The sequence below is a fragment of the Megascapheus bottae genome, chromosome 14 (genome assembly GCF_031878675.1).
Source record: "Megascapheus bottae isolate mThoBot1 chromosome 14, mThoBot2.hap1, whole genome shotgun sequence".
Taxonomy (NCBI): Eukaryota; Metazoa; Chordata; class Mammalia; order Rodentia; family Geomyidae; genus Megascapheus; species Megascapheus bottae.
In genome coordinates, this window is record NC_143522.1 from 38,546,056 (window position 1) to 38,559,920 (window position 13,865).

Genomic DNA, 13,865 nt, shown 5'->3' on the forward strand with positions numbered 1-13,865 from the left:
ACAACAAAAAAGTCAGTGGCTTTTGCTAGTGTGGCAAGCCCCGCCCACTGCCTGCTGCCCCGCCCACCCTCTGCCAGGGATCCGCCCTCCCCTGCACTGCTCCCGCCCCCCCACCCCGGATCGTCGTTCCCATTGGGTACATCTGGACGCTGTGTACACACTCGACCCACGCAAGTTTGGCCTGTCATTTTTGCGCCTGCGCGGTAGCGCCCGCCGAGACTGGACTCGGGGGGTCGGGGGGGAGGGGGGGCGGAGGTCAGGCCGAATCTTCCTCCGTAATAAGAAGCGACGTGTCCGCCCCGCTCCCCGCGGTCCTGGCCCCGCGGGTCCGGTCGGATCAGGCCTGGGCTCTGGCGCTGCTGTGGCTCCCGCCTCCGCGGCGGGTGCGATGGAGGTCGTGCCGGAGCCCAGCGCTCACGCCGGGACAGGCCGAGACAGCCAGCGATGCCAGTAGATGAGGTGGAGGCGGTGGCGGCGGGCAGACCGGGCTCCCCATGAGCCAGCGGCGGCGACGACGGGTGCGGCGGCACCGGCGGTTCTCGGTCCCCCGGGAGGTAGGAGCACGTCGGCTTTCCCGGTGGGAACTCCTTCCGCGGCGCGCCGGCGCCCGCCTGCCCCGCCCGCCCCCTTGGCCCTCAGTCCTGGGGCGCTCCCGGGAAAGGGGGGGCTGTGTCCCGGGAGAGGCGGGGGGAGCCTCCGTCACCGGCCGCGGGCTGGAGCGGGCGGGGATCGGGGCAGGGCGGGGGAGGGGGGTCGGCCCGCGGCGTGGAGCCCGACCCCGGTGCCCGGCGCCGGGGTGGGGGGAGTGGGGGCGTGCCGGGCCCGGGGGCCTGGAGTGGACGCCCACCACGGGCCCGGGGGCCCCGGGGCGCGCGACCGTTATTTTCCGAAAGAGGGGGGTGGGGAGGAGGGGAACCCCTTCCCCCAGTGCCTTAGACAGTGGCTCGGGCAGCCAGCCCGGTGGTGGTGGAGGGACCTCCAGATCGCGACCCCCGGCCTGCTGGAAATGCCGGCCCGGGACGTCTCTCCTCTGGTCCTGGAAGCCGAGGCTGGGAGACCCGGTGGAGATACCACCCTGCCCCCCCCACACACCCACCCATCCACCGCGGCTTCCAGCCTCCCCGACCCGGAGGCGAACACTTGAGGCGCTGCGGATGGGGAAGGGGGAGTGGGGGGGGATCGGGGCCGCGGCCCGCCGCGTGTCCATCTCCGTGTCCATCGCCGCGAGGTCGAGAAGTGAACGCGGATGCTCGCGTGTGGCTCCGCCGCGCGGGCCGGCCTGACTCGGGTCCCCGGAGGCCGGGTTCGCGCCCCGGGCGGCGGCGGCAGCGTGGGTGACAGGGTTACATGGTTGCAGTCTTGTCTACAACTCTTTTCTAACGTAGCCTCTGGAAACCAAGGGGCAGAGTTGTTGAAAATTCTAGAGCGCCCAGCGACTTGCCCAATGGCTGTTTATTTATTTATTCATTTATTTATGTATTTATCCCCCCCCCCCCGGGTTTTCCCTTGTGAGGGGTGGACTGCAGCCAGGGTAGTTAGCCTCACTCCAGAACCATGCGCACTTGGAACTAAATGTAGTGTTTGCCATTTTAGAGCCCGCAGGGCGGGATCGGGTGTCCAGCCAGAAACTACTGTGCGTGTGTGTGTCTGTGTGTCTGTGTGTGCGTGTGTGCGTGTGTGTGTGCATGTGTGCGTGTGTGTGTGCATGTGTGCGTGTGCGTGCGCGTGTGCGCGTGTGCGTGCGTGTGTGTGCGCATGTGCGTGTGTGCGCATGTGTGCGCGTGTGCGTGCGTGCGTGTGTGCGTGTGCGTGTGTGTGCGTGTGCGCGCGTGCGTGTGTGCGTGTGTGTGCGCGTGTGTGCATGTGTGCGTGTGCGTGTGTGTGCGCGCGTGTGTATGCGCGCGTGTGTGTGTGTGTGTGTAGTGGTCAGCCTCTTCACGGTTTTAAAGCAGTGCTGAACTCCCCTCCACACACACACACACACGAAGCCCAAGTCTTAACTGTTTTGTGGAGGGCTGGCGGGTTGCGTTGTGCATTGGAGGGAGGGATGTGATGCTTGAAGCCGTGGTCAAAATATACTGATCTCAGTCACTTCCTTGGCCCTGTTCTGCTGGCGCATCGTTTCCCCCCCTAAAAACACTTCCTGTACAAAAACAAAAGCCTAACGTCGGAAAAGAATATTTTATTGTATACATGTAATTAAAGTCCTTATAATTCTCAGTTGTTGTATTTTTGTTACATTAAGTGCCAGAATTAGTCTTTATGTATAGCAACAGGTGGTATTATTAGATTTTTTTTTTTTTTGCCAGTTATGGAGCTTGAACTCAGGGCCTGAGCACTGTCCTTGGGCTTTCTCAAGGCTAGCGTTCTACCACTTCAGCCATAACAGCACTTCCGGCTTTTTTTGTGTATGTGGTACTGAGGAATGGAATCCAGGGCTTCATGCAAGCTAGGTGAGCGCTTTACCACCAGGCCACGGGCCTGGTCCTATTATTAGATTTGCTTTATAGCACAAATAAAATGTCTAGTGTGATTCATATGAAAGCCACTAAATGGCTAGTATTCTGTACCTGAAAACTGAGGGCCTTATTCTATCAGTTTCTTAAAGTGTAACCACTCACAGTAAAGAAATGAAGAATGGCTTGTATTTTGAAGAGAAGAATAAAACAAATGTAGGTTGAGTATTTTTTATTCATGTATATTTATTGTTCCATGAAAGGGATTTTGATATGACATTTCTATCCTTTTATATTAGGACTTAAAAGAATTTGCCTACATCAGAGATAAGATCAGCAATATCTAATATAAAGGTCTAGCCAATGGCCATTTTTGTTCCTTGGCAGAAAAGTTGAGACCTTTTAAATGTCTTCCCCCTCTCCATTAGGATCAGCCATGCACATTGCCCCAAAACATGGTACATTTACTTTTTGTTGTTATATTTTGAGGCTAAGTCAAACTTTAAATCTGTTAGCCTTACTTTAAGCATCTTATGCTTTTTTTTGTCAGTCATGGGGCTTGAGCTAATCTCATGTATTTCTGCGTTCTGTTAAATTTTTAAATGCAGGATGAAGACGCTGTTTGAAGAGATCAAAGCATCGATTAAAAATAACTATAACCAAGATCGATCGTTTTGGAGGCCTGTTCTTCCCTGGGGAGGTGTTTTTACGATCAAAGCTGGCCGCAAAGCAGTATCCTGTACACCACTCTATGTTGAAATAAGACTGAAAAACACCTGCACTATAGATGGGTTCTTGATGTTACTGTATGTCATTCTTAATGAAAACGAAAACTTCCCCAGGGAACTCTCTCTTCATTTTGGTAGAGAGTTTGTAGACTGTTTTCTGTATTTAATGGACACCTACAATTTTACAACTGTGAAGCTACTTTGGATTTGGGACAAAATGGAAAAACAGCAATACAAATCTGAAGTTCATAAAGCTTCATTAATAATTGATTTGTTTGGGAATGAGCATGATAATTTTACAAAAAATCTTGAAAATCTCATGTCTACCATTCAGGAGAGTTATTGTTCCAACTGGCGATGCCCCACTCGAGTGCAGGAAGATCAACAGCGCACAATTAGTATCAAGTAAGTTCCAAAGTCTTTTCACGTATGTGTGCGGGCACGCACGTTTGCGTACACACATTTATGTGCATACCAGTACTGGGGCTTGAACTCAGCCTGGGCATAGCTTCTTTGCTCAATTCTGGCATCCTAATACTAAAACCCCACCTTCACTTCTGACTTTTTGCTGGTTAATTGAAGAGTCTTGTAGACTTTACTATTCAGAATGATTTCAAACTGTGATCCTTAGGTCTCAGCCTTTTGAGTAGTTAGGATTACAGGTGTAATAAATTATTCACTATACCAAGTGTTTTAACCTTGGTCTGAAATTATTAATATGATAATAAGAGGTAACTCTTTAGGCTGTAGATTTTAGAATATTCATGCTTACAAGGGGAGCTCATGCTTGAACCATGTCTCCTAGCTCTAACACTGACTTTTTTTACTTCTATTTTTATTATTGATGGTCTGGGATTTGAACTCTTGGGGCCTCATATGCTTATAAGCAGGCACTTTACCACTTGAACCTCTGGAACGAATGTTTCAGAGTGTTTTGCTCTTTGGATCTTTTTAAGGAAAACTAGTTCCCTGTGAGCAAGAGGATTAAAAATATAGACAATGTGTGGACATAATAGACAGAAACCCTGAATTCAGCATGTCATACCTGAGATGATGTGAATGTGAGAAGATTTTACATGGACTGGGAAAGGTTCTGGAAGCCTGCTGAATATTTGTGGCTTTCACAGAGAAGGCAGAACTCCAAACTGGTAAATGACAGGGAGGGAGGCCAACTGGCAAGCCTTAATGGAGTACTGGGAAACACTAATGGCTCAAAGGAATATGAGCCAGAGGAGGAATTGTTGCCAGGGTGTGTGGGGGTGGGTTGGAGGAGGAAGGACAGACCTAAAGATGCTGGCAGAAAGGGTATTTGGCTCTATAATAAAAAAAAACCAGCTTAATATATTGTTCCCATTTGGGAACGAATATCATAATTAATGAATATTTCTGTATTTATTCATTTTTACCAATCCTGGGGCTTAGACGTTGGTCAAGCTGTCCCTGAACTTTGTGCTCAAAGCTAGTGTTTAAGCCGTAGCTCCAATTCTGGCCTTTTGGTCGTTAATTGGAGATAAATGTCTCACAGGACTTTCCTGCCTGGGCTGGCTTTGAACCTTAATTTTCTAACTCAGTCTCCTGAGTAGCCAGGATCATAAGCATGAGCTACGGGTTCCTGGCTCCCATTTCACTTATTAAGTGCGTATTTTCCTGAGGTGTTCTTTATTTCCCTGTATTGGTGACAGTTATATTAAGGGAAAAAGCAGCTGGGCCCTGGTGGCTCGCACCTGTAACTTCGGAGGCTGTATCTGAGGATCCTGCTTTGAAACTGGCCCAGGCACAAAATCCACCAGACTTTCATTGCCAAAAACATATCATAAAAAGCTGGAAGTGGAGCTATGGCTCAAGTGGTAGAACCATCAGCCTTTAGCCCCAGGACCAAGCCCCCCATGCAAAGTAAACTATTGTGTTACTATATATCATGACACAGTAAAAATGTCTTTAATAAACTTACTTAAATGAATATCTTTTAATATGTAAATGTTTCAAAACTACAGTGAAATATTTTTATTTTATATTTATACTAATTTTATACTTTAATAAAGTGTTTTTCACTGTGCTCATTAAAGCTCTGCCTATGTATACAATATTGTATTCAAAACATCTGAAGAATACAGAGGATCAAACATTGAACAGATAACTCAAGCCAAATAGGTTTGACTTGCATTTACTCAATAACTGGTCAACTGCTCTACTAATTCTGACTTGCGTTCAATAGACACTATTGCACAATTTTGTTAAAATAGCAACAACCGAATGTTTAGGGTCTATTTACAGAAAATGATATTTGGAAAAAATTCTATAGGTGTCTGTAGTATATTCTAAAAATAGATGTATAAGACAAATTGTGTACTTGGTGTACTTGGTTCTGCTAAGTGATTGATTTATAGAATTTGCCATTCTGATGCTATATGAAGAAAACGTTAGCTGGGTGCCGTGGCTCAGCTCTTGTAATCCTAGCTACTCAGGAGACTGAGATCTGAGGATCAAGGTTCAAAGCCAGTCCGGGCACAAAAAGACCTGAGACTCTTATCTCCAATTAACCTCTAGAAAACGGAAAATGGGGTTTTGCTCAAGGGTAGGGTGGTAGTTTTGAGCTGAAGAGCTCAGGGACAGTGTCCAAGCCGAGTTGAAGCCCCATGACCCACAAAAAAAAAAAGGAAAAAAGAAAAGGTTGATGCAGTTCTTGTGTTTTACAATTATCATAGTCCTCCCCAAGAAATCCCACATGGAAACTTGATACGACTGGCTGTGGATGAGTTATTCTGTTCCAGAATTGAACTGTGTGAAGAGCTTGGGTGAGTATATGATATGACATTTAAGATGAACGTATTTGTTTAGTTCAGAAGGAAATGTTTAGTTCATAAGGACATATGAGCTGATGAGCTTACATCATGGAGTAGAAACTCATAATTATTTAGGAAGCCTAACACTTTGAATCTAATTAACAAAACTACTGCCAAATTTTTCTGATTCTCCAAATCATTTTTTCCTTGAAATCCCTTTGTGTCTCTAAAAACTTGCTTATTTGCATACAGGTAAAATGTTTCTTTCCTCCTTGCTATAAGAATGCCTTTAAAAATGTTCCCTGCTATGTTCCAGTGGCTCACACCTGTAATCCTAGCTACTCAGGAGGCTGTGATCTGAGAATCAATGTTCAAAGCCAGCCTGGCACTAAAGTCCATGAGTCTCTTATCTCCAATTAACTACCAGAAAACTGGAAGTGGCACTGCAGCTCAGGGGGTAAGGCAGTAGCCTTGAGCTGAAGAGTTCAGGGATAATGCTTAGGCCCAGAGTTCAAGTCCCACAATCGACAAAAACCCCATAGTTTAGAATGCCATCTTACTGTGTTTCTGTTATCAAATAATCACTGTAAAATATGGCATTACATCTAGTCAACAAGTACAAAGCAAAAACCACCACGCCACACACACCATAGCTGATTGGGTAACAATAAAAACTTGGCTAACTGGAATCCATCAGATCAAGACTTTCAATTATTTAAATCCCCCCCCCACCCGCATTCCTCATTTAAGAGAGAATGGTTAAGGACTGTAGGTGTAGCTCAAGTGGTAAAGCACCAGCTAAAAACACAAACTGAAACTGAAACACAACTGAAAACACAAAAGCCCTAGTTCAAGCTCTGGTACTAGAAAAAAAGAGAAAGAGAGAATTGGGGGTAAGGGAGAGGGAGAAGAGGAGGAAAAAGGGAGGAGAGGTGAGAGAGGGGAGAAAGTTTAACAGTAAAAAATATTTCAAAGGGGGCAGAAAGTACTCATCTTCAGAGTCTACATTATTGTATAACAAGAGTTAATATTTAGAAGGATGATGTCTTATAACTAATTTAATCACAAAGGGAAAGATAAAATTAAATTCAAGTAACTGTTCTTATTAAGTACAAACATGAACTAACAGATGTTAGTAACAAATACTGAAAGAAATGGTTTTCTAGTTACTTGTAGTCAGTAATGTTGTTAGCCAGAGTACTGTGCTCTGGGCGTTCTGGTAGAGATTCTACTGTCTAATTACTGATTCATATATGTAATATCTGATAATAATAGTTCTTCTATCATGCTGACAGAAGATGCTAATTGAAAAAAATGAAGCATATTTTCCCTTCTAACTCATTATTTAAAACCAGTTTAAAGAGAAAAAATATATCTAAAAACAAGAGCTTTTATTCAACAGACTCACACTTTATTATTCTGAATTTTATAATCCTAGGTGAGCACTCTGCCACTAGCCTACATTCCTGGCCCCGAGTTTTATAATTGTAAAGAAATAGCCTTTTCAGGAGTGCGTTGTTGTACTGTGGGCATTGAACACAGGGCCTCGGGCCCGAGTCATGTTTCCTGCCCCTTTTTGCATTAGTTATTTTCAAGTGAGACTCAATTTTTTGTGGGGCTGGCTTGGGTTGTCGTCCTATTTGGGCTTTCCCCATGTCACTGGTGAATAGCTGTACACCGCTTCACCCAGACATTGTACTTCTGTAGCTGGGATAAGCATTCACATGCCACTGCACCTAAGTGATGAAGAAAATGGAGTCCTGAGAACTTTTTATCTGATCTTGTTTCAAACTAATATTCCCTCTGTGCCTTCCAATAGCCAGAATTACAGGTTTGAACTTCTGTACCCACTTTTTTTTAAAGTTTCACTTCTAGTTTAGAAACTGTAAATCTTCTAGGAATAGGTATATTTATAAGGTATAATATGGCCATTCCACTACCCATATCCATTATAGATAACAATTTTTTTCTTTTATTTTTTGCCAGCCCTGGGGCTTGAACTGGGGGCCTAGGCACTGTCCTTGGGCTTTCTCAATGTTAGCATTGTACCACTTGAGCCACAGCACCACTTGGGGCCATTTCTGTGTATGTGGTACTGAGGAATCAAATTCAGAGCTTCATGCATGGTAGGCAAGCACTCTTACCAGTAGGCCACACTCCTGGCCCCAGATGCCAAATTAAAATCAAGTCTAGAATAGTGGAAGGTATCTTTGACCGCAGTGTAATGATGTTTATGACCATGTTCTATTTTAGGTGTGGTGGTTTAAGAGAATTTTCCCAGAGAGTTTTTTGCCATGGGGCACCACCTTTTGTTGTCTTAAATATGCAGCACTGGAAGTCTGAAGATCTGGCATATGTACCTTATTACTTGGATTTATCTGATCACAAGTAGGTGTTTTGTTTTTGTTTTTGTTATTTTGTTCTGGTTGTTTTACAAAACTAGTATAACAAAGTGCAGGGAGTAACTCTGATCAAGAAGCAGAAACAAATTAAATGGACATGTTAACTCTGCATACACCCCTTCGAAGTGCAGGAAAAAAAAACAGTAAAAAACAAAGATGTCTAGTCTGCCATGATTTTGATCAGCATTTAGCCATCACCCTTTTTCAAGATATTGTTGGAAAAAAATCACTAAATCTGTGTATTCTGAATAGGACTAAAAATTACTTCAGGGTCCAGTCACTGTCAGTGTGTGTAACCATTAGATACTCTGATTATATAACGAGTTCAAATCCTAGCCCATTTTGACAAGCTATATAACTTTGAGCCAATAATTTAACCAGTGTATCCATGTTTTATTTATAAACCAGTGCTGATAAATCATAACTTGTCATCATTACAAGTAAAAACATCTACAAACAAGTCAAGAAAGAAGCAGGTACCTTTAGCTTTTGCATTTAAAACTCTGAACATGCCTGCTTTAATAGGATATAGGTTTATCTATTAGTTTTCAGTGCTTAATTTACACGAACAATTTAAAGTATTTTCACATAGAATGAAGTAGGGCAGACCAAGAATGAAAAATACTTCATAATGTTCTCTCTGAAATGCAGAATCTAGCCCTAAAAAACATTGAATGGCAAGTATGTAACACAGTGACTGTTCGGCATATGAACTAATGGCTGGGGAGAAACATGAACAGAGGATAAAGATGATAAACATACTTCATACACATGTATGAAAAAACAATAATGAAACCCATTAAAATTATTTTGTAGGTAGGAAGAGCAAGAAGGAGTAATAAAGGGGTGTTTGATCAAAGTACAATATATGCATGTATGAGGAAATATAATGAAAACCTGTGTACAAGCCCTTGGTAATAAAAATATATTATTTAAACAACCAATTATATTACATAATGAATTTTTTTTCAGTGAACAGAATGCAAGTTGGTCTCCTTTTTATTCCTCACTTAATATAAGAAATGTTTACTTCAAAACAATCTAAGAAATGTTTACTTCAATTTTCTGCTATACTTTGTTGTTTAATTTCCAGGTATTTGTTGGAAGGTGCCACATTATTTAACAAAGAGGAGCACCATTATTCTGCAGCGTTCCAGATTGATGGACATTGGATGCACTATGATGGTCTCAGAAATGTGAATTTAATTTTGTTAAATAAACCCCCAGAGTTTCTCCTCTTGTCATCATTGGTTTATATTCGAGCAACAGAGAAATAAATATAGACTGATGCTAAATTAAATTGTTTTCCCGCCTGCCCGTGCTCCCCAAGATGAAGGGCTCTTAGGCTGTATATACTTGGTATCCAAGGAAACAGTTCAACTATATTAGTTTCAGAGGTGTATTTTCCAGTGTTTAGCCCCAGGTAAATGTTTTATATAGAAGACCTATGCAAAAATGTTTGTATTTCCTTTTTATATTTCTTGGGTTATTTTTATACAATATATTTTATGTTGGAATAAAATAAATCTGTGGCCTTTGTATTTTTTAATTTATATATACCTCAGAGATTTAAAAATTCTATCATTAAATCCAAAAAAATACTCTGTCATTTGAATTTCAAATTTTTGGTTTTGAGTATCCAACTGAAACCTGGGTAATAGACAGTATTTTAATTATCTGACTGTATTTTTATTTTTTTTTTGCTTACCTCACTATAATACAAAGTGCACTGTTAGACTGAGTACAGATATGAATGTACCACTTACAGATGGCTTGGTTTATTTTACTCACTGCTTTAACTAATTTTATTGCAGCAGTTTTAAAAAATATTTATGTGAGACATTTTCTACACTTAAATTATTTCTTTATAATAGTATACTACTGTAACTATTTGTTAAAACATTACGAACTTGTCAATGGATTTCAAGTGTTAACTTACCTTCCAATCTTAGAGTTGTTTTAATATCCAAAATATTTATCTTATATTTAATAGAAATTCTACAATAAAATGCTGTTTTTGGAGATAAGGAGACTATTAAAGACATCAGGCAATTGGATGTTGTATTGAACTAACAATAGAAATATAGTTAAAAATGTATAGTACCTAGGAATATTTCTTGTTTGAAGTTTAATGTTGACAAAGAGAAAAATATACTGAATTGGTTCATAGTTCAATAGTAGAAAGCCTACCTTGGGAGCTGGAAGCCTGCTTTCTAAATACCAGTTCTGCTGAGGGGGTGGGAAATGGGGGAGGAGAGAGAGAGCAGAGAGGGGAGAGGGAGACTTGCATTTTTAGACATCTGTTGTGTTTGTGTGCGAGTGCAGGCAAGTACCAGGGTCTGAACTCAGGACCTGGGCATTATCCCTTAGCTTTGTCACTCAGGACTCATGCTTTAACACTTGAGTCACAGCACCCTTCTGGCTTTTTTGCTGGTTAATTGGAAATACTCTCACAAATTCTTGACCAAGCTGGCTTCAAATTGCAGTCTTGAGATCTCAGTCTCCTGAGCAGCTGGAATTACAGGCATAAACTACTGGTTTCCAGCATACCTTGTTCTTTTAAGTAGTAACTGGTAGAACAGGAGGCTATGGTTTGCAATATAACCACACGAGTATAATAGTTATCAATATTTCAGTTATCAGTGGTTATCAATAATGGTGATATTGTAATGTGTGTGTGTAGCAGTACAATGACTTGAGCCTAGACTCTTGTGCTTTCTCGTGGCTGGTGCTCTGCCACTTGAGTCATGCCTCCAGTTTCAACTCTACTGGTTAACTGGAGATAGGAGTCTTGCTGGATTTGTTTGCCTGAGCTGGCATCAAACCATAATCTTCAGTTCTTCGGTTTCCTGACTAGCTAGGATATTGAAATAAGTCATTGGTACAGGGCTGTTTCTTCATAAATACCCTAAGATCACGCTTCCTTTTGCAATTTAAGAGAAATGTTCTCAAGGGAAAATGCTTTAGACATTACAACCATTGATTTTAATGTTTACATTTCAATAGACAGTTTGCTATAAGTTTAAGAATGAAATTAGGTGCAATACATTTAAAGACTTCTACAACCTGGTTGTAGATAACAGTTCACTGCCATATACCAAATTGCTAATGTTTCATTCAATAAATTAAATCTTTTATTGCCATGGTGCCAAGTTGAGATAACTTCTTGTAAAGATGGATAAACATGGGTGAAATATCGCTGAGAATGCCTCACTTTGAGTAAATACTATGAAAATTACTTTTTTAATGTAAGGATGAAATCTAATGGTATTTTTTTTAGAAGTTCACCCCAGCTTGATTTAAACACTTCTACAAGTATAAGGATTTGATTTATAATAAGCTTTTCTGGTAACAAAGTATTCCAAAACACAAACATTAGAGTATACATAAATGGTGTAAGCAATTGACCTTTATAAACTCTTCCTAATGTAGTTTCATTCTTTAAGGAATCGCACTTTCTTTGGAATACTCATTTATCAATGATGTACCTACCTCACTGGGTTGTAGTGAGGATTAAGATGTTTGTTAAAATATTGGCTACCTTGAATATGCTAATAAAAACCATTTTTTCTACCTCTTTCATGTCCATAAAGTCTCTCAGATTTTCTTACTATAAACTTTTTAGATTTTTTTTAAAAAAAGTATTTAGGCAATAGTTCATGTCACTATTGTATAATAGAAATTAAACCTGTATTCTTGAATCCCAGCTAACTGGGGTTGAAGAATTTGTAGTATTTTGTTGTGGTAGTGGCTGGTAGCTAGTAGAGACAAACTATCTCTGGCTGCAGAATGTTCAGGTGAGAATATGGAAACTTCAGTATCAATACCCTTAATTTAGTGAAGGGAAGCCAAAAGGTAATGGATAACCAGAATATGTTTTTAATCAAAATACTACAAATCACTACTTCCGATGAGGAAAGAATTTTAAAACCTTCTCTACCGCCATAGAGGATAGAGAAAAAAACTAATAAGGAATGTCCAACTTGATTCTCTTCAAAGGACTGTCCTGTTTGTGTCAATAATTATTTATTCATTTAGAATTGCTTTCATTTATAAATTATTTGATGTGGTTTAATATCAAGTACCTAATCCAACAAATGAGAAACAAATATTTAGCTGGCAAGTAAATGAGAGAGAATCCAGTGTTCTATTTTTTAGATATGAGCAAATTATACATGTAACTACTAACATAAGCTACAAATGTTAATCCTCTTGAGTTTTATAACTAAGTTAATGTTATAATTATTTGAAAATAGCTGTTTCACTAAAGGTAGGCAGAAAGTTTGTAAAACAACTTAGTGGATTTCTAGATTATATCTAAAATATTTATCTTCCGTTGTCAGTGCTCTGGCACTTAAAACTCAATTCAAATTTTCTATCCTAAAATTGCATAGCTTTTTGAGGTTGATCTCACTGAAACTTTTATACAAATATCTTTTTTAAAATATTTTATTGTAATTAATAAAAGGGTTACATGATATTATACAAATATCTTAAATCTAATGCTTTACTCTCAGTTCTGAACTCTTGACCCACGGTTCAGTCTCTCATCATCTGGACAGTCTTCTATGATTTGAATGATGCTCTTTCATTCCAGAAAATTCAAGTTGAATTTAATCTCCACAGAAGTGGTGTTTTAGAAGTAGAGCCTTTTAGAAAGTTAGTAGGATTTCCTCTCAGCCTTCATGAATGGTATTAAGTGCATTTATAGAAAGACTTGAAGGACTGTATTCTATCCTGCTTTTTGCCACAAGGACACAAGAAAGGCTCCCTTTGGATGCTAGCTTGGCTTCTGGAATATTTTGTTATAAATTAGTCTCAAGTGTTCTGTTACTGCAGCACGTTCAGATTAATCTGGAAGAGTGAATGTCTTTTCTCTGGAAAGTTGGAGAGTACAGTTTAGTAGGGAGGCCTCTGCAGCTAATTATATGCTAATAACTGAGGATCTAAGTTAAAATGTACCTTCAGATGAGCAATATGTTCTATAATCTGCAGTTTTCTCAAATTCTTCTGCAAGGGAACAACAACAAAAAAAAGATACCAAAAAACACTTTTGAAAAACTGAGCTGGGAGTGGTGGCCTGTAAGCCAAGGAGGTATATTAAATTACATGAGTGACTTTGAAGAGCCCCTAAAAACATGAGTTTTGGAAACAAATCAACTGTGCAGTTATTGGAAGTTAAAAACCTACTCCTTGTACATTTATAGTTTCATTTTGACCCTCAGGTATATGTGGAATTTTTTCATGCGGGGTGTGTGTGTGTCTGTGTAAGAACTGGGGTTTGAAATTCATTTGCTATGGAGTCACCTCACCATTTGAGCCATTCCTCTAGGCCATTTGAATTTGTCTCATTTCAAAATAAGACTATAAGTATTATAACTTCTCTGTTCAGTGACAAACCATTAGTTTGGGATGCTAAGGCATTTTAAAGATCCATGGAGACTGGCACAGGGGTGATACAGGCAAACAGTATGAGAAAACTCCAAGAGGACAATG

The 13,865-nt window shown here is 40.8% G+C and overlaps 1 protein-coding gene across 2 annotated transcripts; it reads left to right on the forward strand.

Moving 5' to 3' along the window:
- Positions 1-232: 232 nt before the first annotated feature.
- Dorip1 (dopamine receptor interacting protein 1) lies at positions 233-11,718 on the forward strand. Of its 2 annotated transcripts, none has more exons than XM_090345026.1 (5): positions 233-554; positions 3,065-3,589; positions 5,890-5,979; positions 8,221-8,355; positions 9,463-11,718. In XM_090345026.1, the coding sequence occupies exons 2-5, from the start codon at positions 3,066-3,068 to the stop codon at positions 9,644-9,646; spliced, it is 933 nt and encodes a 310-aa protein (XP_090201152.1). In that variant the 5' UTR covers positions 233-554; position 3,065; the 3' UTR covers positions 9,647-11,718. The 2 variants fall into 2 exon arrangements, with proteins under 2 accessions (XP_090201152.1, XP_090201151.1); XM_090345025.1 differs by lacking the exon at positions 233-554 and adding an exon at positions 2,362-2,453.
- Positions 11,719-13,865: the final 2,147 nt, after the last annotated feature.

Bases quoted from the DNA above. Each gene is read 5' to 3' on its own strand.
- Dorip1 (XM_090345025.1), top strand. The intron at 3,590-5,889 runs GTAAGTTCCAAA...CAATTATCATAG, and splicing joins CAGCGCACAATTAGTATCAA to TCCTCCCCAAGAAATCCCAC. The intron at 8,356-9,462 runs GTAGGTGTTTTG...TTTAATTTCCAG, and splicing joins TTGGATTTATCTGATCACAA to GTATTTGTTGGAAGGTGCCA.